This window comes from Aethalodelphis obliquidens, unplaced genomic scaffold (assembly GCF_003676395.1).
Source record: "Aethalodelphis obliquidens isolate GAN/ISIS:26980383/991018 unplaced genomic scaffold, ASM367639v1 scaffold10, whole genome shotgun sequence".
In the NCBI taxonomy this organism is placed as follows: Eukaryota; Metazoa; Chordata; class Mammalia; order Artiodactyla; family Delphinidae; genus Aethalodelphis; species Aethalodelphis obliquidens.
In genome coordinates this window covers 7,898,540-7,923,700 of record NW_020837954.1, presented here as the reverse complement: position 1 = coordinate 7,923,700, position 25,161 = coordinate 7,898,540, and the positions used below count along the sequence as shown (strand labels likewise).

General features: G+C 33.6%; 2 protein-coding genes across 6 annotated transcripts in view; one reads left to right on the top strand and one right to left on the bottom strand.

Annotated features, from left to right (window-relative positions):
- Positions 1 to 25,161, top strand: part of HECTD1 (HECT domain E3 ubiquitin protein ligase 1) — a 91,451-nt gene that overhangs the window by 47,278 nt on the left and 19,012 nt on the right. Inside the window, exons 13-27 of one of the 5 annotated variants that reach the window (XM_027110991.1) lie at positions 1,861 to 2,083; positions 2,600 to 2,863; positions 2,966 to 3,042; positions 6,557 to 6,691; positions 7,269 to 7,415; positions 8,973 to 9,067; positions 10,834 to 10,939; positions 12,624 to 12,758; positions 13,319 to 13,458; positions 13,755 to 14,078; positions 15,041 to 15,207; positions 15,302 to 15,478; positions 18,494 to 19,330; positions 20,024 to 20,245; positions 24,458 to 24,591. In XM_027110991.1, coding sequence (XP_026966792.1) covers positions 1,861 to 2,083; positions 2,600 to 2,863; positions 2,966 to 3,042; positions 6,557 to 6,691; positions 7,269 to 7,415; positions 8,973 to 9,067; positions 10,834 to 10,939; positions 12,624 to 12,758; positions 13,319 to 13,458; positions 13,755 to 14,078; positions 15,041 to 15,207; positions 15,302 to 15,478; positions 18,494 to 19,330; positions 20,024 to 20,245; positions 24,458 to 24,591 — 3,183 coding nt within the window. The remainder of the gene's footprint in view (positions 1 to 1,860; positions 2,084 to 2,599; positions 2,864 to 2,965; positions 3,043 to 6,556; positions 6,692 to 7,268; positions 7,416 to 8,972; positions 9,068 to 10,833; positions 10,940 to 12,623; positions 12,759 to 13,318; positions 13,459 to 13,754; positions 14,079 to 15,040; positions 15,208 to 15,301; positions 15,479 to 18,493; positions 19,331 to 20,023; positions 20,246 to 24,457; positions 24,592 to 25,161) is intronic. The other 4 variants (XM_027110993.1, XM_027110992.1, XM_027110994.1 and 1 more) reach the window with 4 other exon arrangements.
- The window catches only part of AP4S1 (adaptor related protein complex 4 subunit sigma 1), an 83,245-nt gene continuing 80,686 nt past the window's right edge, over positions 22,603 to 25,161 (bottom strand). Inside the window, exon 6 of the mRNA XM_027111024.1 lies at positions 22,603 to 23,506. The gene's annotated coding sequence lies outside the window, so the exon portion shown is untranslated. The remainder of the gene's footprint in view (positions 23,507 to 25,161) is intronic.

Sequence of the window (25,161 nt, the reverse complement as noted above, 5' to 3'; positions counted from 1 at the left end):
GTGAGTGGCAGCTACTCTTTGTTGCCATGCGCGGGTTTCTCATTGTGGTGGCTTCTCTTGTTGAGGAGCACGGGCTCTAGGCACGCAGGCTTCACTAGTTGTGTCTCGCAGGCTCTAGAGCACAGGCTCAGTAGTTGTGGTGCACGGGCTTAGTTGCTCTGTGGCACATGGGATCTTCCTGGACCAAGGTTCGAACCCATGTCCCCAGCACTGGCAGGTGGATTCTTCACCACCGCACCACCCGTGAAGTCCCTTGGCCTTCATTTTCAATGGACATTTTCAGTTCCTACAGGGACTCTTGGCTGATCATTTTCCAGCACTTGAAGAGATATTTCATTGTCACCTGATGTGCATAGTCTCTACTGAGACGTTTTCTTCCTCTGGCTGTTTTTAAGACTTTATAACTTGTTTTTAGCAATTTGACTTTGATGTGCTTAGCTGTTTGGTTTGTGTGTGTGCATGCACATGTGGGTTTTCTGCCCCTGTTCGGGATTATTTAATGTTTTTTGGTCTGTGGGCTTACAGTTACATCACATTTGGAAAAATTTTGAACTGTTGGTATGATGATTTTCCACTCTGGCTGTTAGGAATGCAAATGTCTGACCATGTGTGACCTCTGAATTGTTCACCTTACCATTTTCAAGTCATTCTTTGCCCTGCCTTATGGAACATCACCTGTACACAGATGGGCTGGTACTCAGTAGAGATGTTCTGGTGACCGCTTTGCACATTTCTAGAGGCTTTTTGTGCTTGACTCCCTGATCCTGAACTCATCCACCACATATTCCATTTGCCTTAATCTCTTCAAACACAGATCTCCATTTCCTCAACTTACACTGCTGGCCTCTGTGTTCCTTCTTCTTAAGACCTTAGCCAGAAACTCTGTCTGAGCCTAAGGGGCTTACCTTATTTGTTTCTGTTTTCTGGGAGATCATGCAGTCCTGTGTTGCTTGTTGTCCAGTATTTGAAAACACTTTTTCATGTATTTTGTGTGTTTTTTTTAGTTGACAGTGGATAGGCAAGTCTTGATCCTTATTAACCTATCATGGCCTGGAGCACAAGTACTATGTTTAGGGAAATTTATAATCCATATTTTATAATCTTATTTTAGTGTTATAAGCTAAGTACTACTTCAGGGAAGAAGCATGTAAAAGATACATTTAAAACAATTTTAAGTATAATAAGTCTTCATAAAGTTTAAAAGTACTTTACCCATATACGCATGCATGCACACACATGCCAAGATCATATATGTTAATGATGAATATTCTTAATATTAAATGTTGTCAACAGAATAAAAATTTTTTTGATGCCGGGGTAGGCAAACAGTGTTTACAAGTTATTTTTCTTTTAAACACGCTATAGCTAACGTTTTGATGATTATAGGAATAATCCAGTATATTTGATTCACTTGGCTAAGGTTGGGAACTTATAAATTATATTGTTAAAACACATTTCTGGTCATTCTTTTGCACCCTAGGTTTGGATACCATTAATCTAGTGTAAACATTCATTTTTTACAAATAATCTGTTAGGCCCAGAGATATGGTGAGTTTATCAAGTCCTAGATAATTAGCTAATTGTGTGTAAACCTAATCCATTTGTCTTCTTTACCGTTATACCTGGAAATGTTATAACTTTGGTTATTATGTGAATTTCTTGACTTTTTTTTAGGATGGACTTTTAAGATTATAGGTAATTAGTTGAATCAGACTGTGTATTAAAATACAGGCAGATGAATATTATATTCAGGATGTTTTAATTCTGAATTTGATTCATGGTCATGTTTTTTTAAGTACTTATGAATATTTGGAATATAAGTTATTTCCCACGTTTCATTGAATAATTTTACACATTTAGGAAGATGAACCACAGGAAGATGCTAAAGAATTGCAGCAGGGTAAGCCATATCATTGGAGAGACTGGTCCATCATTAGGGGAAGGGACTGCTTATATATATGGAGTGATGCAGCAGCCTTGGAACTATCTAATGGCAGTAATGGATGGTTTAGATTTATCTTGGATGGAAAACTTGCCACCATGTATTCAAGCGGTAGTCCTGAAGGTGGATCGGATAGTTCAGGTAATATTTTGTTTCTGTTAAAATGTTTTACTAGTTTCTGTGATTTTGATAATTTGTTTTTCTGCTCATATTTTTGCCACCATTGTCATAGCAATAGCATGTACTTGATGATCATATGGCCATTTCTTTAATATTAACAGAGAAAAATGATTGTACCATGAAAGCATTTCATACTTTTTTATTGTACGAGACAAGGAATAGCATTGTATCAATATCTACTTTTACCGTCTCCATCCTTTAGGTAAAGGTGCCTCTTATCACGTAATGATGAACTGCACATGTGTGATGCTGTCTCAAATTATATCTTTTCCCAAAAGCCTTCTACTGAAAAAAAATTATGGCTGTAGGATTGTTTTAATGCTTGAACCTAAATAATATCAAACCAGTGAGAGTATATCAGAACAAAACTTTGATGAAAGTTTTTTAACAAAATTGATATTTCAATAGGTAGTTTCCTTAAAAAAATGGAATATTTGAAAGGAATGAAGTTTTAAAACAAACATTTTGTCTTTATAGAAAGCAGAAGTGAATTCTTAGAGAAGTTACAAAGAGCTCGAGGCCAAGTAAAGCCATCTACTTCAAGTCAACCTATACTCTCAGCACCAGGACCCGCTAAACTCACTGTAGGGAATTGGTCACTAACATGTTTGAAAGAAGGAGAAATTGCTATTCATAACTCAGATGGCCAGCAAGCAACGATACTGAAAGAAGATTTACCTGGTTTTGTGTTTGAATCTAATAGAGGAACCAAGCATTCATTTACTGCAGAAACTTCTCTGGGTAAGTATGTAGGTATGTCAGTTTAACAGATAAGAATAAATGAATATGTTAAATTGCAATAAAATATGTTCTGTGAAATAACTTTTTTTTTTTTTTTTTAAGGTTCAGAATTTGTGACTGGCTGGACTGGCAAAAGAGGCAGAAAACTAAAATCTAAGTTAGAAAAAACTAAGCAAAAGGTATTATTTATGGGATTTGCTTTGTTTTTTGTCTTTTATACTGATGTAGCAAGGCTTCAGGGGTAGATCGTAGGCATTTAAAAAATTGAGCCATGTAACATAAGCTACCCTAATCTAATGTATTTTTAGTTTTCCTCTTTCTGTGCTTATTATTTTCTGCAATATGTATACATTTACATATAGTTTTTATACTATAAGTAAACACTTATAGTTTTTATATTATAAGTATAAAAAAACTTACAGTTTTTATACTATAAGTAAACACCAACATTAAAATAGAAACAAAATTGAGACAAAGTATAAAATTTAAATTATTTTAAAATTATGTGAGTTATTAATGTCACAGAAACTTTAAACTCATGCTTTAATTATGATTAATGATAGTATTTTTAGTGATGTAGTGGGATTGAAAATGCATTATTATAATTTACAGTCTTGATTTAATACTTCGTGATGAATCAGTTTGAATTCCTGGTTCTAGATTCAGATAATTTGATGCTTAGTTTAATGGCCATCTCAGATGAAACCACTGTTTCAAAAAGATACAGGAGCAAATATGTTACTGACTCCAGGAGCAAATATGTTATTGACTCATATTACTAATTTTTAAATTCTATCCATTTATTATGCATTGGTTTTTTCAAAAATAAAGCCATTATATTTCTCTTTCTTTTTTTTTTTTAAATTGGGGTATAGTTGTTTTCCAATGTTATGTTAGTTTCTACTGTACAGTGAAGCAAAGTAGAGTTCCCTGTGCTATACAGCAGTTTCTTATTAGTTATGTTTTATACATATTAGTGTATATATGTCAGTCCCAATCTCCCAGTTCATCCTACCCCACCCCACCCCACTTTCCACCCCCCTTGGTGTCCATACGTTTGTTTCCTACATCCATGTCTCTATATTTCTTTTTTTAAAATAATATTTATTTATTTATTCATTCATTCATTCATTTATTCGGCTCTGCCAGGTCTTAGTTGTGGCACTCGGGATCTTCACTGCTGTATGCGAGTTCTTGGTTGTGGCATGCTGGATCTTCAGTTGCAGCATGCAGGATCCTCAGATGCAGCATGTGGGCTCTTTAGATGAGGCATGGGAACTCTTAGTTGTGGCATGCGAACTGTTAGTTGTGGCAGGCAAACTCTTAGTCGCAGCATGCGAACTCTTAGTCGCAGCATATGGGATCTAGTTTCCTGACCAGCGTTCGAACCCGGGCCCCCTGTATTGGGAGGGCAGAGTGTTAACCACTGGACCCAGGGAAGTCCCAAGCCATTATATGTCCATCTTTATTATATCATTTGTTCTTGAATTTTTTAATTTTTAAAAGAGAAAATAAAATCTCATAGTTAGATTCAGTATCTTCTGATGACACATTTTTATTTTACCTAAAATAATGATATAGTTTTTTCATATAGTATGTGAAGAATGCTTTTGGGTGATTGGGATAGGGGGGTACTTACGTGGCTTTGGCCATAGGAATAGTCATAAGGGGTTTTATTTGGAGCACTATATTATATAATATATATATGTTATATATATTATATATATTCATTCATGTCTTCATTTCCAGTTGTAAATTTGCTAGGCTATCCCAAAGATATTCCACATTTCCACATGCTAGACCTAGGAAAGAAAATTGCTTGCTTGCTTGCTTGCTTGCTTTCTTTTTCTCTCTCTGTCTCTCTCTTGCTTTCTTTAATTTATAAATGTATATTACCTCTATAGCTATATATATTATTCCATGATTGCTTCTGTGTTTTTCAAAAAAGAGTGTGAAGCCAGAGGTTTTTTTCCAATTCAGGATATCTTAAGGGCATTTGAGGAAGAAATATCTCAATTGAAGGTAGCCATTAGATGGTAAAAGGAATTTGAACTAAATACAATTTTCATTTTCATGATAGTTATGTTCTATAAAGCTGCCATGAATACTGAACCATTGTTTCTTGGAGAAATACAGGTTTAGGTTCCTGTGAGGCTCTGGTCACATTTTTAAAGTTTTTTTTTTTTTTTGCGGTGCGCGGACCTCTCACTGTTGTGGCCTCTCCCGTTGCGGAGCACAGGCTCCGGATTCACGGGCCCAGCCGCTCCGCGGCATGTGGGATCTTCCCAGACCCGGGCACGAACCCGTGTCCCCTGCATCGACAGGCGGACTCCCAACCACTGCGCCACCAGGGAAGCCCACATTTTTAAAGTTTTTGCTGCACTGTGCTTGCCGAAAAATGACTGTGAAAAGTGCTGCAAGTATTGATTTGTGGATTACAAATGAATTTTAGTGACTAGTTGATTTCACAAACATTAAATTCTCAAATAATGAGGCTCAGCTGTAATTTTTATAAAGCTACCGGTCAGCTTTCTCAGGAGTTTTTTGGAATAAAAACTTTTTTGGTGTTGTATTAACCAACAAATCTAGATTAACTCCCAGGGAACTGAACTTATACAGTACAAAAGAAAAGTAAATCAATGAGGATATAGTCTCAGTCCTGTAGTTTCATTTTCTTAAAAAAATATGATTATTGATTCAGATCCTTGAAATCAGTAGTAAATCAGTGATCATGTGGCTCTTTTGCATATGAAAGTAGTATATATCAACATATAGTAATTTTAGGTAAAAATAATTTTAACTATTAGTTTTAACCTGTTTTTATTTCTTAATATTGTTTATAAAGGAATATTTTCTTCAGTGTTGTCTGATATCCAGAACTTACCTTTTAATTCTGAAAGGCATACTAAAATAGAATGGGAAGGTACTATTAATTCATTTAGGGAGTGAAATTTTTTGTTACATTAGAGCTGTGCTTATGATTTAAATGAAATCACATAAATCTTAAATTTACATTATTTAAGCATATATTTTAAAGAATGTTACATACTAAATTTCATCAGACCCAAGCCTTGGACATGTGTGGGTTTCTCTCTCAAATAACATTAATTTAACTTAAATGAGAGGTAATTAGTACCCAAACTGATAATACAGTCATTCTTTCTCTTGATGAAATGTATAAATATATGAGCATCATATATACTTTGTGTGAATAAATAGAAAAAAGACATAATAACCTAAAGTACACCCAGAATGTTAAAAGGTTCAACTTCAGTTGATGGAATTATAGATGGTTTAATTTTCTTTCTTTCTTTCTTTCTTTTTTTTTTTGCTTATTTGTATTTTCTAATTGGTTCACCATAAAACAGGTTACTTTTATTAAAAAGAGCGAAGTGACCTTTTTATAGGTTTAATTTGATTTAAATGAAATAAGCTCCTATTTGGTATATGAATACAAAGTTTAAAACTTAAAATTATAAGTTCTTCGATTTGACATTGCTAAAATCTGCTAGAGTAGTTTTTCAACCGTGAGAACTTCTTGATGTATATGAATAGAAGTAGTAACATTTTTTGGAACTTGATACTGGCACAAACATCTTAATTCTAAAGGTTGCATGTATATATTTAAAAGGAAGATTTGGTAAAATTATTAATTGTAGTAAAGATTCACATTTACTATTTTTATTTTGGTAGGTACGAACTATGGCTCGAGATTTATATGATGACCACTTTAAAGCTGTTGAAAGCATGCCTCGTGGAGTAGTGGTAACACTCAGAAACATAGCAACTCAGTTAGAGTCATCTTGGGAACTTCATACAAATAGACAAGTATGTTAGCCTCTAGATTTTATGACACACAGTGATCTTGGTTTCCTTTTTTCCTGCGTTACTATCTCTTTATTGTGATAAAATTTTATATTCTGGGTATTGATTAGGGGGTCAGAAAATTATCACCCATGGGCTAAATTTTTTATGGTTTTGTGAGGTAAGAAGGGTTTTTACATTTCTAAATGGTTGAACACAAATCAAAAGTAAGAATAATATTTCATGATACCTGAAAATTATATGCATGTGTAAAGTCAGTGTCCATAGTAGTCTTATTGCTCACAGCCATGCTCATTTATTTACATATTGTCCGTGACTGATTTAGTGGCCACAATGGCAGACTTAAATAGGTGTGACCAAGATATGTGATGTGGCCTGTGAAGCCTAAAATATTTACAGTCGGCCCTTTACAAAAGAGTTTACCAGGCCTGGTAGAGATAATTTGCATTAATAATTTGAATTTCTTAATCTAATTTAGTATCTATTTTATTTTCATGGTAATTGATGCTCTGATAAATTAAGTATGTTAAGACCTGTTTGTTTTTTCGATTGTCTTTTAAAAAAATTTTGTTTCTTTTAGTGTATTGAGAGTGAGAACACTTGGAGAGATTTAATGAAGACAGCTTTAGAAAATCTAATTGTACTTTTGAAGGATGAAAACACAATTTCACCATATGAAATGTGCAGTAGTGGCTTGGTGCAAGCACTTCTTACTGTTTTAAATAATGTAAGTTTATGAAGTAGTACAGAATGAGGTATATAGTTAAAAAAAAAATTTTTTTTTTTTTTTTTTTTAACATCTTTATTGGAGTATAATTGCTTTACAATGGTATGTTAGTTTCAGCTTCACAACAAAATGAATCAGTTATATATATACATATATTCCCATATCTCTTCCCGCTTGCGTCTCCCTCCCTCCCACCCTCCCTATCCCACCCCTCCAGGCGGTCACAAAGCACCGAGCTGATCTCCCTGTGCTATGCGGCTGCTTCCCACTAGCTATCTACCTTACGTTTGGTAGTGTATATATGTCCATACCTCTTTATCGCTTTGTCACCGTTTACACTTCCCCCTCCCCATAGCCTCAAGTCCATTCTCTAGTAAGTCTGTGTCTTTATTCCTGTTTCACCCCTAGGTTTTTCATGACATTTTTTTTTTTTTTAAATTCCATATATATGTGTTAGCATACGGTATTTGTCTCTCTCTTTCTGACTTACTTCACTCTGTATGACAGACTCTAGGTCTATCCACCTCATTACAAATAGCTTTGACAGAGCGAGATTTACTTTGTTTTTGTCAAGATGTATTAAAAACTGAGTAGTAAATGTTAACATTTATAATTTTTCCAGCCTTTCAAGTTTTATGATTAGTTTGAGCCAGTTGAATTAAATAATTGAGTTTATTTAGATTTTTTTGGTTACCTGATTATAATTTGTTCAAGATTTGTTTGAACAAAACACTTGCTTGTAGTAGCCTAAGATTTAACATTATTCACTGCTGTGATTCCCTCATAACATAAAATGGAGTTAGTCTATAGGCCTTTTTAAATACCTAAAATATTTGCATAAAATTAATTTATGAGCATTGGCAATTTAGGAAGTTTATGTGAATATTTGACATGTATTTGCTAATAACCTTATATTTCTCTTCGATTTAGACTGCATTACTATCTCTTTATTGTGATAAAATTTTTTCCTTTATTTTAATGAAAGGTGTGTATATATATATACACCCCCACACACACTTATATTTTAACAAATTCTAACAGAATAAATTATGAAAAGTGAAGGTTTTCTCCCCATTTTAGTTCTGTTTGCCATTTTAATTTCTTGATCTTAATCATTGTACTTTAACTGCAGTGTCTCGTGTTTCCTTCATTATTTTTACCATTTGTATTCTCATTTATTAAAATTATATTGATATAGCATCACTTAGTAGTATTTATGAAATCATTGTTTTGATATACCAGTCATATTTTTTCTAATACTAATTAATGTAAATAGTACTGTTAAAATGCAAAATGTTCATAAATAATCTGAAATTACCTTGCATACCACTACACTTTGAGAAAAGGAGTATAATTGCCACTTCATTATGAACACTGAAGATATTAGCCATGATCTACTAGTCATATAATGAAAAGAATTTTAATTGAAAGAAAATAATGATTTCACTTATATTGTATTGATAATTTTGTAATATATTAATATTCATCTTGCAGAATGTGTTTTGATAAATTTCAGTAACAGCCCTAAAACTTTTTTTTTCCTTTTTTTTTTTTTAGAGCATGGATTTAGATATGAAGCAAGATTGTAGTCAACTGGTAGAAAGAATAAATGTTTTTAAAACAGCCTTTAGTGAAAATGAAGATGATGAAAGGTAAATCCCCAAATTTCTTTTAATTTGATGTTTGCAGTGTTTGCAAGTTGATAGCTTTCCTTTAAAATAGAGCCTAGTATAGTGTTTATACACAAAGTAGGAAATTTTTTATTCAGTACAAAAGTAGCTTATATTATAAATAGATAAAAAAGGAAAGATTTTTAAAGTATTTTTTAATCTAATGGAATAAAAGGAAGATTACATGTCTGCTGTGAATGCAACTGACCTCTTATTTTAAATTAGATAATCTTTAAGATACAAGTGGAAATTTGAACACTGATTAAATATTTGTTGATATTAAGTAGTAATTGTTCATTACCTTTTAGGTGTGGCAATGATATTATTTTATTTTTTAAGAATCCTTTTGTAGGGGTACATACCCAGAGTATTTCTGGGTGAAATGATATGTTATTTGGCATTTTCTTTTTTTTTTTAATTTTTTATAAATTTGTTTATTTTTATTTTTGGCTGCATTGGGTCTTTGTTGCTGCCTGTGGGCTTTTTGTAGTTGCAGTGAGCGGGGGCTACTCTTCGTTGTGGTGCACGGGCTTCTCATTGCAGTGGCTTCTCTTGTTGTGGAGCGTGGGCTCTAGGTATGTGGGCTTCAGTAGTTGTGGCTCATGGGCTCTAGAGCACAGGCTCAGTAGATGTCGAGCACAGGCTTAGTTGCTCCGTGGCACGTGGTATGTTCCCAGACCAGGACTTGAACCCTGCGTTGGCAGGCACATTCTTAACCACTGCGCCACTAGGGAAGTCCCCTGGCATTTTCTTTGAAATATACAGGAAGGAGAGAAATGGGTGGGGATATAGATAGAAATCAATTGGCTATTAGTAGGTAATTGTTGAAGCTGGGTCATGAGTTGATGAAGGTGCATTTTACTATTTTATTACTTTTGAATGTGATTGAATTTTTAAAATAATAAGCGAAATTCAATTAATTCCATTAATTTTAAATACCATTTTAAATGAGTGCATATTACATTATATGGATATATAATAATTTATTGAAATAGTCTATTAAACATATTGGCTGTTTGCAAATTATTACTAATACTAAAATGTAAGTGTCTTGGTGGAAACATCTTTTTACATAAATTCCTTTAAATTGTATTACTGAGTTATTGATGATGTTTTAAAGGTTTTTGATATAAATTGTCATGTTGTTTTCCAGAAATATTATACCAGTGTTGCCTTGCCAACAATACTGTCATTTTCAAAACTTTGCTGCTTTATATATTCTTTTATATGTATCAGATATTATATAATAAAATTGTTTAAACTTTAAAAAATAAATTACATGTTAAATTATACATTACTTTTTTTTTTGCGGTACGCGGGCCTCTCAGTGCTGTGCTGTGGCCTCTCCTGTTGCGGAGCACAGGCTCTGGACGCGCAGGCCCAGTGGCCATGGCTCACAGGCCCAGCCGCTCTGCGGCATGTGGGATCTTCCCGGACCGGGGCACGAACCCGCGTCCCCTGCCTCGGCAGGCGGACTCCCAACCACTGCACCACCAGAGAAGCCCAAATTATACATTACTTTGAATGCAGCTGATGAACATTTCATAAGAAAAATGAAATATTTTATTAAGTGAAGAAATTGAGTTATAAGATTATTTTTGCTTACTCATGTAGTCTAATACAAAATTAAACTTCTCTTTGCATTAATAAAGAAAGTAGGGGGTCTATATGAGGTTGGTTATTACAGTTTCTTTATGAACTTTAGCATGAACTTATATAAAAGCTCTTAACGATTATTTTTTTCCTAGTCGACCAGCTGTTGCATTAATCCGAAAGTTAATAGCTGTACTAGAATCTATTGAACGTCTACCTCTCCATTTGTATGATACACCAGGATCCACTTATAACCTCCAGGTAACCATGGAAAATGCAGTTGCTGTTATTGCTGAATGCATTTAGGAGCAGGCTTAGATAGTTTTCTTTAAAAAAACAAAACCAAAAAACTTTTATATTTTATTAAAGAACGATTGTGCTTAATCATTAAAGACTTTAACCTTTAATGACATTTGATTGTTCTTTTTAATGACTCTTGAATGTATTGGTATTTTAATGTTTATTTTAGGTTTTAAATCATATTTGGTAGGTCATATTTGGCGAAAGACACCTTATCAGTGGGAAAGCAGTAAAGAGAGTCCTTCTGTTCTAGAATTATGAGTTAAGTCCCTTCGTCTCTGAGTGTATCTCAACATATGAGAAAATGTGAAAATATTTTAGGCACAGGTTTTTTTTCTTGCTTTCTGTCTGTCATTGTTTAGAACCAGATGGCCTTCCTTAGCTATTTCTATTGATTTTTGAAATCTGTCATTATCACATGGTTTTATAAAAAACCTGTTTTCTTCCTGAGTGTCACTTGGTTGACATTCTTATTAATTCATTAAATTATTCTTTTGTTAGCATCTAGTATCCAGATATTAACAGACAAAACAAATAATTCTTACTGCTAATATTCCAAAACAGATCTTTATCACATCTTCTGTAGGTTACTTTGGTATTTTCTAGCATGTTCTTTGGCCTTGAATCTTGCCTTTATTTGATCTATCCTGCATTCCACTGTATCAAATAGTTTCTTTTAAATATGGCCTTTAATAAGTGACTAAAACTATTTGCAATAACAGTGCCTACTCAAGGCAAAAAACTTACCATACCTCCAAGAACCCATTAGTGTTACCAAAGCCAACTAGACTCCCAGACTAGAAAGCTTGTTCATAGAGTTACAGTATAATTAGTATATCTGACATGATGTATATATTAAACAAGATGTAGAGGTCTACTTTGTGCTTTACTTCAGATAGAATAATATAGAGGAACAAGGGGATTTTTTGGTCTACCCTTTTAAAGGTTTTATCCTTGATAGATGAATGAGGTAGAAATAGGTCTCAAAGACTGGAAATTCCCCTGCTTATACTTTTACAGTCCTAGGAGCACCAACATCTTTTATTATACGTATCTCATTTTAGGAGACTGTGCAAGATACAAAGATTGGAAGGCTGGGAATATGCCCCCTGGTAATTTTGCAGTCTGAAATGCTTTCCAAATGTACATGTAAATATTTAATTATGTGTCTAAAGGAATTAGTTAAGATTTATACAGAAATGAAGCACATACTTGTTTTATTTACTAAAGCATATTGGATTGGAAGCTATCTTGTATTTTTTTAAGTTTATTAGCCATAGATTATTTAATATATTCTAGCTTTAAAAGCATAAGTTAATTAGCTACTTTTTATAACTTACTTGGAAAATTGCAAGTTATCAGTTAGGGGTTGTAATATTTCTATTAAGTGTTTCAGAATAATTTTATTTAAACCATGTATGTTTGAAGTTGTTTAGAAATTCTAAGTAAATTTCTTTGTTTCTTTCTTGAAAATATTATTCAGTGGACCTCTTTTAAAAAAAAACATTTAATAGAAAACAGACATTGATCCTTCCTTTATGTTATACTTTATAAATCTCAATTGCTGTGTTATGTAACATTTTTCATTTTCAAAATTCTAAGAAAACAGAATATTTTCTGAAGCATTTTGATCATTTCTGTGTAGATACTTACAAGAAGATTAAGATTTCGGTTGGAACGTGCACCTGGTGAAACTGCATTGATAGACAGGACCGGCAGGATGTTGAAGATGGAGCCCTTAGCTACAGTTGAATCTCTAGAACAGTATCTCTTAAAAATGGTGAGTTTCTGGCAAGGGAATGGTGAAATAAGCATTCTTTGCTCTGGTTTAGGCCTTTAGAAAAGTGGTTTGGGAAGTATTTTTCCAGAGTTACAGTAATAGAGTTTAACCTAGTAATTCCATTTTAGAAAATAATCTTTATACACTCTAAATGGTTTCTTCATAAAGATGTCTATTATAGTTATTTTTAATACTCAAATAGTGAACAAAACTTTAATGCTAATCAAATAAAGGAATATCAAGTTGGTAATTACTTCCATTAATTTGAATATTATATAGCTATCATAATATATACAGACGGATAGGAGAAAAATGTTTTTGTAAAGTTTGATCAAGACTTTGTTTTATTCTATCTATTGAAATAATAGACTAAAGAAATACTCTCTGATATTAATAGTGGGGTGCTATGATTATGGAATTTTCTGGGTTTTTTTTCTTTTTCAAATATTCTTAAGTGAATATTGATTATAAAATAATTCACATTAAAGGGATAGGAACCAAATGGGCACTGCATTTCAAAATATCATAATTAAGGTGTCTTCCATATTTTCTTTGGTTAGGTAGCAAAGCAGTGGTATGATTTTGACCGATCTTCATTTGTTTTTGTTCGAAAATTAAGAGAAGGCCAAAATTTTATATTTCGGCACCAGCATGATTTTGATGAAAATGGAATCATTTACTGGATTGGGACAAATGCCAAGTAAGTCATTATTTAATGTAGGTTGAAAACATTCACCTGGAAAAAGAATTCTAGGTAGTAGAATAAAATTAACCACTCTGAGTATCCTGCAGTTTTAGGAATTTCGTCTTTTAGGTTAAATTTAAGACCATCCAAATTACTTTTTATGAAGAAAAAAATACCTAAATTGTTAAATGTAGAATTTTTCTTAATTAATATAATTTTATGTGGATAAAAGCTAGTCTGAGCAAATGCAGTTATTTTAATAGTATTAACTGTTAACACTGCTTAAGAGTATTTTCTTTGTTTTTGTGTAGAACTGCATATGAATGGGTTAATCCAGCTGCTTATGGACTTGTAGTAGTAACATCATCAGAAGGAAGAAATCTACCTTATGGCCGCTTAGAAGACATATTAAGTCGTGACAATTCAGCTTTAAATTGTCATAGCAATGATGATAAGAATGCCTGGTTTGCCATAGATCTGGGTCTCTGGGTGGTACCATCAGCATATACACTTCGTCATGCTCGTGGTTATGGAAGGTCTGCACTGAGAAATTGGGTTTTCCAGGTATCCAAAGATGGACAGAACTGGACTTCTTTGTATACCCATGTTGATGACTGCAGTCTCAATGAACCAGGGTTAGTTGAGGAGTCTTTGTAAATTGGAAAACTCAGTAAAGAGCTTTGTTTATTTTTAGAACTGTATCCTCCTAGAGCTCTCTTTTTTGTAAGATACTGAAACAAGATTTTCTTTCTAAAAATATCACTTGATACTGTCATTTAGGTATTAAAATTTTGAAATACTGACTTTGTCAAAACCATCAAATGCTTTAAACATTAGTAGAAGCTGAGCTTACTTATTTAAAAAGAAGTTGATACATAGCTGTATGTGTGTATATATAGCACACTGATAAAAACCAAAAAAAATGGAGTTAACTTTTACTAAACTCTCCATTTATTCACATAGTATATGTGAATGTTTGACAAATTAACAGTGACTATTGATTTTTCTTATTTTATGTATCTGTTTTCCTAAATTTTATATATTGATCATATATTTTCTTTTAAGGACAAAAAGTCAGCATTATATTTCTAAAAAATTTAGTTCTAATAAAGTTTAATTGTACATTGTGGCACATTTTGAGGAGTAGAGTGTAGAGTTAAATTACTTTTCTGTATGTGATGTAGTATGGAAGGAGCTTCTTAACATGATTAATAGGTAATATTTTCAAGCTTTAAAGTTAATATTTTAGTATATCATTTAAAATTTTGCAAAAATTTAAAAATGTTTTTCATCATAAAAACATTGTTATTCATAAAATTTCTGGTCTTGTTTCTTTGTATTTTATTATTCATAAGTCATTTAGTGTTATGAGTCAAATTAATAATATACATTTACACATTTCATTTTTAATTTATTTTCTTTACTGCTATTTTTCTCCTTTGATTTCTTGATTCTTGTGTAACAAACCGTTGACTGAACATGAAAGTTAGTTTACTTTTCATATAGTTTTCTATTATGTAACAAAATCTTCACCACCTTAAACATCTTTTTCATATGTTTAAAACATTACATAATATTTTCCCTAATACATTCACAGGTCAACAGCCACCTGGCCTCTTGATCCACCGAAGGATGAGAAACAAGGGTGGCGACATGTGAGAATTAAACAGATGGGGAAGAATGCTAGTGGCCAAACCCATTATCTCTCACTATCTGGATTTGAACTTTATGGCACTGTAAATGGAGTATGTGAAGATCAGCTAGGTAAAGAGATGAGAGTAGGTTTTTCTAACTTACTAAAACAATTATATTTATAAAAAGCGACTTTGTTTATATTTCTCTAATTTCTACCTTACAGGAAAAGCAGCTAAGGAAGCAGAAGCTAACCTTAGAAGACAGAGACGTCTAGTACGCTCCCAGGTACTGAAGTACATGGTTCCAGGGGCTCGTGTGATCAGAGGCCTTGATTGGAAATGGCGGGATCAGGATGGCAGCCCACAGGGAGAAGGCACCGTCACAGGAGAACTGCATAATGGTGAGTAGGTGCTTAGCATTTGTAGTGTAGAAATCGAGTATTTAAATAACAAAATATTTTTCTTTAGTTACTTTGGGGTAATTTATAAATTGACTAAATGTTCCAGGACTAAGTAGAAGAACTGATTTATTGGTTTTATGTTAAAAATGGGAAAAATCATTTATTTAGAAATAGGAAAAATTTTTAATTCTTAGGTTTTGACTCAAAACTTATTGCTAATATTTTGAAGTAATTAATAAGCTAGTATAAGGTGAATACCCTAAAGACACATTTTCTGCTGTTTTTATGTTTTTTTAGTTTATTATTCATAAGTTTCCATTGATTTTTATCTTAATTTCTTATGCTTTTCTTTATATTGTTGGCTTGACAAGAATCAGGGCAGAATTTTTTGTTCAATTATGAGTCACATAGAAGAAAAAGCATTAACATTTATAGTTAAATATTTTCCAGTAAAGCATCGAACAAAAATTGTAGACTTTTCATTTATTAGTTAACTATAAGATATTTTACAATGTTTCACAGTCTACCAGTTTTTCCTTGGGGTAGGGGTTATTGTTTAAAATCAAGTTCATTTTTAACTTTTGATCTGTAGATTTTAAAGAAGTCCATACCCACTTAAATTGCTTTTAACTCCCAGAAGCAACTATAGTGGCTAGATTTTTTTTTTATAACTTAAAAGACTCACTTATTAGTGGATAATTTGCCTAACCAGTAGTGGGTTCTTATGAATTTTGCCTAGCATTAAAAAAAAAGAAGAGTAAAATGTTTATATTCTCAACTTACACCAAATATTGAAAGAGACATAATAAAAGTGACAATGCTTAGGAGAATGACTAACATTTGATATCTTAACTATGTGATAAAGGCATTTATTTACTTAAACTATTTTTGGTTTTATTACGCTTAAGATTCTGTTCCTTAAATTACGTTACTAAATGCATTTCTGTATAGTCATACCCTAATTGCAGATCACTGTCATGATAGCAGGTTTATAGTGAGTGAGCATGTACGTAGCTGCCAAAATTGATTAAAAAAAAATAATAGCTGAATAATAATAGTCCCATTCAACTCAGAAATTTCCAATATTCTTGTTTTTAGGCATCTTAATGATACTTAGTTAACAGTCTATTCCCCCTAAATTATTTGACTTTTAAGTGTGTGAGCTAGTTAGAGATATGTGAATACAGCGTATTTTTCTTGGGCGGGAGTCAAGTGAAGCAACTGGAATCTTAATTTCAGAATTTAGCATGTAAGAAAGGCTTATTTTACTGATTTGACAAATGTAACGAAGTCATACCTTAAAACCCTTATGCCATAGAGGGTTCTTAGCTTTCAAATACTTAAGCTAACCATTTCTAATAATGGCTAGTTATTACTAATTCTATCTTTTTAATCTATCTTTTGAGTATAAGAGGAGTTCAGAGTTTTGTATCTTTACACTTAGGGATAGTGTGTATGTACCCTTTCTGAGTGATCAGTTTAAACACATTCTCAAGCATAATATGAATGGTTTACAGTTTTGAGTTATTTTTCTATGCTATATCAATTAAAGCTCTTTCCTTTCTAAAGAATCTTTATGTTGGTAGGAATACCCATTTTTTAATTTATTCCACAAATATGAGTGCCTACTATGTAAAGGTACTTCGTTAGACTTCAGATACACAATGGTCAACAAAAAAGTATGACCCCCTGCTTTCTGGGTAAAACAGATAAATTTACAGTTACAGATTTTGATAAGTACTATGAAATAAGTTATCAGTATATTTTGGGACCAGTTAATACAATACAAATGTAATTTTTATTTGGGATTGGGATATGTTTTTGAACTTTTCCTTTTCTCACGCTTTTCCATGTTGCAGAAGAGATAGTTAAATGTTGGTTCTTCAGAGGTTATTTCAGCATACAGAATAAATTGAGGCAATTGAAATGTCATCTAAACTAGATTATGTAGATTTGGGGCAGTCAGTTTCCTCTCAAACAACTTGTATGCAGATAATGCCCACAGGTAATTCAGTATTACTTAAACCCCTCTGAGCCTCATCGTACACTTATATGAACTGGGCATGTGTGTGCGTGCGTGTGCGCATGCACGGGAGTATGTGTGTGTATGGGTAAAGTACTTTTATTTAAACTTTATAAAGACTTAGCACTTTGCAAAAATAAATATTTTTATGTGTTTTTTTTCCTCTGAAGTAGTTAGCTTATAGCACTAAAATAAGATTGTAAAATTTCTATTAATTTTCTTTCTAATAGGCAATTTGTTTTATTTTTGGAAGTTAATTACCATTTATAAAAAAGAATAAGTATCATTTTCCAAGCATAAGTAAACATAGATTTAATATTGTTATTCTCGTTAGTTCTTTTCACGTTATTAGCTTTATCACATAGGTTCTATCTAATAAAAGAGCCTAGCATACTTTTAAAATTTTGGTTTTAGAATTTTCTGCGCTTATTCAAATTTATTAAACTTAATCATAAGAGAACCAAATAACCACTGAACTTTGAGAACACAACCGAAATGCTAACTTAGTGTTATTTGAACTATAGTGACCTAGAATTTCTACAGTGATATATGAATATTTTGTCTCAATTATAGGATTTAGCCCAAACTTAGAAATTAATGGTTAAGCTAGCACTTTTTTCTATAAATAACATTTGACCACATAATCATATTTAGCAACTGAAAAAGCTTTTACTTAGATTTCATCTATACTTGCTGAAGTTGTAACATTTTACCATTTTTATCAGTCTTTTTACAATTTTTAACAGTTCTTCCCCTTAAAAGATACCCCAATAGATGTAAACATGACCCTTACATTAAGCATCACCAGAACAAACAGTTCAGAAATAAGAGAAATAGAAGAAAGGATTTAATTTTAGTTAGCAGACCTTAGATGACTAGAAATTCAGAGAAGTGCAGCACTGATGAAAAGCTGATCCCATATTGTGGAGCTACTGTCTGACACGCTCCTATCTGCTTTCTGCTGGGTCTCACAAACTCCTGTCCCTTTCCAGGCTGGATTGATGTCACCTGGGATGCTGGTGGCTCAAACTCTTACCGTATGGGCGCAGAAGGAAAATTTGACCTCAAGCTTGCACCAGGGTACGACCCTGATACAGTGGCATCACCCAAACCTGTTTCATCCACTGTTTCAGGCACAACGCAATCATGGAGCAGCTTGGTGAAAAACAACTGTCCAGACAAGACATCTGCTGCTGCAGGCTCCTCAAGTAGAAAAGGAAGCAGCAGTTCTGTGTGTAGCGTGGCCAGTAGCAGCGACATCAGCTTGGGTTCGACCAAAACGGAACGGAGATCAGAAATTGTAATGGAACACAGTATAGTTTCAGGAGCTGATGTCCATGAACCAATTGTTGTTCTTTCATCTGCTGAAAACGTCCCTCAAACAGAAGTAGGGTCATCTTCCAGTGCAAGTACCAGCACCTTAACAACGGAAATGGGAAGTGAAAATGCTGAAAGAAAGTTAGGCCCTGATAGTTCTGTTCGTGCTCCTGGGGAGTCTGGTGCAATATCCATGGGAATTGTTAGTGTTAGTTCTCCTGATGTTAGTTCAGTATCTGAGTTAACTAATAAAGAAGCAGCTTCACAACGGCCCCTTAGCTCTTCAGCAAGTAACAGACTATCAGTGAGTTCTTTGTTAGCTGCTGGGGCCCCTATGAGCTCTAGTGCAAGTGTTCCTAACCTGTCCTCAAGAGAAACATCTAGCTTGGAGAGTTTTGTAAGGAGAGTGGCAAACATAGCACGGACTAATGCCACGAACAACATGAATCTAAGCCGAAGCAGCAGTGATAACAACACTAATACTTTGGGGAGGAATGTGATGAGCACAGCAAGTAAGTGAGCTTTTCCTTATGGAACCCAATGCTTTTTCCACTCGGAGGGATGCAAAGTAGGATCTATTCAAGTGGATTCTGGCTTCAGTCTTTAACTAGATCATTAACCATGTTAGATACAACTGTGTCAAATTTAGCACTTCAGGAATATGAGGTTAAGTTCTATAGAACTGTGATATTTTAAGAATTCTGATCAGGTGTGATAAAGAACCTCTTATTCTAAATAATAACACACTTCTGTTTTTCACTCTTCTGTGATACATTGTTAAGTATGGTTGCAAGAGGAAATAGATGACTATTAAATATCATCAAAGTCAATTTAAATCAGAGCGTAATATTGGCATAGCTTTTACTTAGGTCCTGAATTGATATTAGCTTCTGAAAGTTTTTAATTCTAATTAAAGCTACCAGTGGGTCAAAGTAATTCCCTTGGAAAATAACATTGGGAGTTATTTCATTGCCTGTTTCACTTATTTAAAAAGCTAGGCTTAACATTTTGAAAAACAATAATGCTATAAAAAAAATAAGAATTTTTAGTTGGATTTCAGTTGGGTTCCCAAAGTTGTTGCTTTTCAGCCTTTTAATAATTGGTGTTTCATGACCTCATTCTTTTTCCTAAATATACAACGTAGTTTTTCTAAGGTTTATATAATCCTCCCTTTTTGTACTAATTTGCTTCATTTTTATCTTTAGCTTCTCCTCTTATGGGTGCTCAGAGTTTCCCTAATTTGACCACACCTGGTACCACATCAACAGTGACTATGTCAACATCCAGTGTCACTAGCAGCAGCAATGTAGCTACAGCAACAACAGCTTTATCAGTTGGTCAGTCATTAAGTAATACCTTGACCACCAGCCTCACATCCACCTCCAGTGAGAGTGACACAGGTCAGGAAGCAGAATATTCCTTATATGGTAAGTTATAGTTTACAATATTTAGATATTTGTATAGCGACGCTTTTATTACCTTTTTCTCCTTGGTTATTTTTAACCTTTGATTAGAAAAGGATAATTCTCTCTTCTTACAAATGTGGCAGCTTCATATATGATGAAAAAACTCACAGTGATATGCAGGACTGTTAAGAAATTATCTGATTGTAAAAGACGTCTAGGAACTTTTTGTGTGTCATCCTTTTTTTGCCTTTTGTCACTAGTGAAGTTTTATTAGAAGAACCATAATAACAGAGATATTTGATACCTTTATCAGAGAAGAAAGAGTGTGATAGATTAATAAGCTTTGTCAATTGATAGTTCCTGTATGTTGTAATGTAAGAGGAAAAACTCTCCTATGTGTCTCCTGTACTTTTAATACTCATAGAATGCTTCACTTCTGGCATGTCGTTAGCACCAGATGTGTGTGAACTTTTCCCACATCAGCTCAATGTCTTAAAATTTAACTCAATTCTGACACTACCTACCTACCTGGAGATAGTATCAGATCCCGCAGGTTAAAGTCTTAGTTCCACAACACTAATCACAAGTCCAGATTGTCATCTGTGCTTCTGACTGACTGGCTATAAATTGGAAGTTTCCATGATTCCATCTTTGGGTTGGATTAATTTGCTAGAGTGGCTCACAGGACTCAGGAAAACATTTTATTTACTGGGTTACTGGTTTATTATAAAAAGGATATATAGGGAATTCCCTTGCGGTCCAGTGGTTAGGACTCTGTGCTTCCACTGCTGAGGCCCAGGGTTCGATCCCTGGTTGGGGAACGAAGATCCCACAAGCCGCGTGGTTCGGCCAAAAAAAAAAAAAAAAGAGAGAGAGATATAACTCAGAACAGCCAGGTGGAAGAGATGCATAGGGTGAAGTCTGGAAGGGTCCCAAGCACAGGAACTTCTGTCCCCATGGAGTTTAGGGACCCTCCTGGTCTGTCAGTGTGTTCATGTCCACCAACCTGGAAGCTTTCTGAACCCCAGCCTTTTGGGGTTTTTTTTGAGGCTTCATGATTTAGGCACCATTAATTAAATTATTGGCCATTGGTGACTCAACCTCCAGCTCCTCTCCTCAGAGGTCTAAGGGGTGGGATGAAAGTTCCAACCCTCTACTTGTGGTTGGTTCCACTAACAACCAGTTCCATCCCTAGATTACCTTAGGGCTTTTTAAAAGTCTCATCAAACCAACTCTGGTTATGAATAACAAAAGACACCTCTATTGCTCTTATCTCTTAGGAAATTCCAAGAGTTTTAGGAACTCAGTGCCTAGAACAGAGGCGAAGACCAAATTTATTTTATTGTAAATCACAATATCACAACTATTACCAAAGTCTTTTGGGAATTATTCTTTATTTAGGTAACATTTGAATTTTTTTCAGATGAATTAATTTTGCTTAGGGGTTTTATACATTATTATAGCTTCCATGGTATGTAGTCAGTGATAAAACCGTTTGATTCAATTAAAATATATGTTTTTGATCATCTTATTTTATCTTATTAGAAAAGTAAAACTTTTTATAGAAAGGAAATATAGAAGCAGATAAAATCATCTAGTTCATACCTTCCAGAGACAACCACTGTTGTCATTTAATACATATCATTTGATATATATGTTCTTCTGGTTTTTGTTTTTTTAAACAAAAAGGGATTCTGTCCTTTGCAGAAAGCTCTTTTCACTCAGTACATTGTGAAATATTTTCATATTGTTCGATGAGTTTCTACAACATATGAAATGGCTGCCAAATATTCCTCTGTTTGTATGATCGTTATTTAATAAATCCCCCATTTTGGATATTTAAGCTACAGCTTTTCAGTACCATCAACACTGTTATGAATGAGCATCCTTGAATTGTATTTTTGTGTATTTCCTTAGGGTAAATTCCTATTGTTTTAGAATACCTTTTATCATACATCCTTGATCACCTGTTCTTTTTTCAAAATTACTTTCGTTAATTTAAAATAAAAGAAAATTTATGTGAAGATATATTTTAAGTACTATTTTATGTATACATCATTTTAATATGTTTTCCTCTTCTTGTCTGAGACTGGCCTCTCCTATTCCAAGCCAGGAATTGCATCTGATGTTCTATGGTTTTAGGAAAAGTATTACATCTCTCTGTTTCTACTTTAGCTATTAAATATGTATATGGTAAAATGATGATGATTGTTACACCAAAGTATTGTAAATTCACTGAATAAACTTTTCTACTTTCGTTTTTCTCATGGAGGCCTTCTGCTTCTCCCTGTTAATATGTTAACTTTAAGCTTTAGTTCTAAATCATGTGAAGGTTAAGAAAGTTGTGGGTATGCTAGTGGGAAAGAATATTGAAGAGTTAGGGCTACTGGTTGCCTTTTAAAAATTATTCTTTGGTGGTTAAAATTTCCTTTTCTACATTTCTAAAACTGGAGGACTCTTTGAGTGCTGCTATATGAAGGATCAGAGTAACATCTGCCTTATAAAATAATTTCTATATATGCAAACTTTGAGGGAAATGATTTGATTCTGTAATATGGTCAAATATATAAAATAAGGAGCTTTTTGAAAATATATGTATATATAATATTCTTATACTCTGATAAAAAAAGGGAAGATGAGTTAAACAAACCTCTGACTTCAGTGAATTGTAACATATAGGAGGTGGAATTTATATATACATATATTTTTTTTTTCCTTTAAAAATAAACCAAAAAGTGGAATTGATTTATTTTGTATACTACCACATCATGTTCATGAGAACCACTGCCTAAATTGCAGGATGGCACTTTACGTATGTTAGGGGTAATATATTTTGTCAAATTTAAGATGCCGTTAATTATGATTATCTTATGTCACTAAGGAAAAAATGTTGCCAATTTAGCTGTGAATATTCTGAAATCAGAATATGTCTCATAAGCAATGGCAAGTCACAGTAAAAGGCATTGAATTCTTAGTCCTATATAATTATTAGACTTAAAAAATTATATTTGGTTCAGAAATTTACAAATGCAAGTTTCTACTAAATAATTACAAATTGTTTTCTGGATGTTTTTTTGGAATATAGAGTATATACTACTATACTGTCTTCTTATCCATAGAAGTTTTTTTAATTCCAGATCCAGTAAAAACTTACCTTGTTTTAGACCCATTATTCCTCTTTTTGTTTTCAGTTCCTGTGGGGAACAGTTTCTCAGCATCTTCATTGATGTGGGGCAATGTAAATTTGACCTTCTCTTTACTGAAGGGTGAAGGGAAGAGATCCTAAGAAGGAGGGAGACAAAAGGGATTCAAGTTTATTGAACTTTTTTATGTGCTAGATAATTTGCATAATATGAAAGATGGTACCTAACATTATTCCATAGTAAATAGACATTATCTTTAAGTAGTCATTATCATTAAGTATCTCCCCAGTCACATAGATAAACTCAGGTCTCTCTGATCGACTTAATTCTGTTTTTTTCCCTCATAAGATCTTTCACAGTTTATATTTATGTGTTCATTTGTTTACCTTTAAATGCCTCTCTGCCCTGTAAACTCCATGGGGGCTCAGACCCCGTTTATTTTGTTTACAACTGCATATACCTGGTGGCTAACGGAATTCGTGGCACATAGTAGGTACTCAACAGATAATTGTTGACAGAGCGAATGATTCCAGTGTTCACTTTCCACGTTTTATGTTTCCTGTGACTTGTGCAGAGAATAATGATAGGATTGTTTTTATTTTTTAACATACCGCATATTGTTGACCTTTTTAAAAATGATTTTGTAGATACAGACTTAGTTTATGACCATCCTTTATCCCATGTTGTTTTCTGCCATGCTTGTGACTATTTACCATTGTTACTCATCCTTTATGTGTGGTGGTAGAAGAGTGTCAGTACTAGATGTGGCCTTTATACTTGTCCCTTTGGCATTTTACCTTTGTATTATAAAAACAATACACGGGGCTTCCCTGGTGGCGCAGTGGTTGAGAGTCCGCCTGCCGATGCAGGGGACACGGGTTCGTGCCCCAGTCTGGGAAGATCCCACATGCCGCGGGGCGGCTGGGCCCGTGAGCCATGGCTGCTGAGGCTGCGCGTCAATGGGAGAGGCCACAACAGTGAGAAGCCCGCATACCGCAAAAAAAAAAAAAAAGAAAAATCAATACGCAAAGTTACTTTGTTATGCTTTGTTAATTCTGTTAAGAGGAAGATCGTTGGCTTTGTTTTCTAGATTTCCTTGATAGCTGCCGTGCCAGTACTCTGCTAGCTGAGCTAGATGATGATGAGGACTTGCCGGAGCCAGATGAGGAAGATGATGAAAATGAAGACGACAATCAGGAGGACCAAGAATACGAGGAGGTTATGGTAGAGAGAGTCCCCCATTCTCTCAACTAAGACAGGATGTTAATAACTGAAATGAGGAGAGGAAAAGCAAAGTCCTGGTTAAACTTTGAAGCAAGCGATATGGCACCAGTATGAAAAATGTGGTTAATTAAGAAAAGCACTTTTAATCTGAGCATTTATGACATTTTTTGAAAGAAAATAAATTGGTCATAGTTGAAAAACACTATATCACACCTGATGTTTTCACAGGTTTTAAAGTGTGAAGAACTGCACTAATCCTAAAGAATATAATTTTCACGGTTCTTCCACAATAGTTATACTTAGAAATTTTTGGTACCTACTGTTTTGTAAGCAGTATCTGCATGTTATCTCATCAGTCCTTACACAGAACCTATGAGACAGAGACATAGAAAACATAATTTGCCCTTATCATTTAGAGTTAAGTAGAAAAGTAGGACCCAAGCTTAGGCAGTATGATCCAGAAATCTTAGTGTTTGATAACTGTGATTGTCTTCAAATTGAACTATTGCCTGAAAATGCCTTTTATTTTAACTTCTTGTATAATTTTTATTTCCCTTTATAAAATGTTAC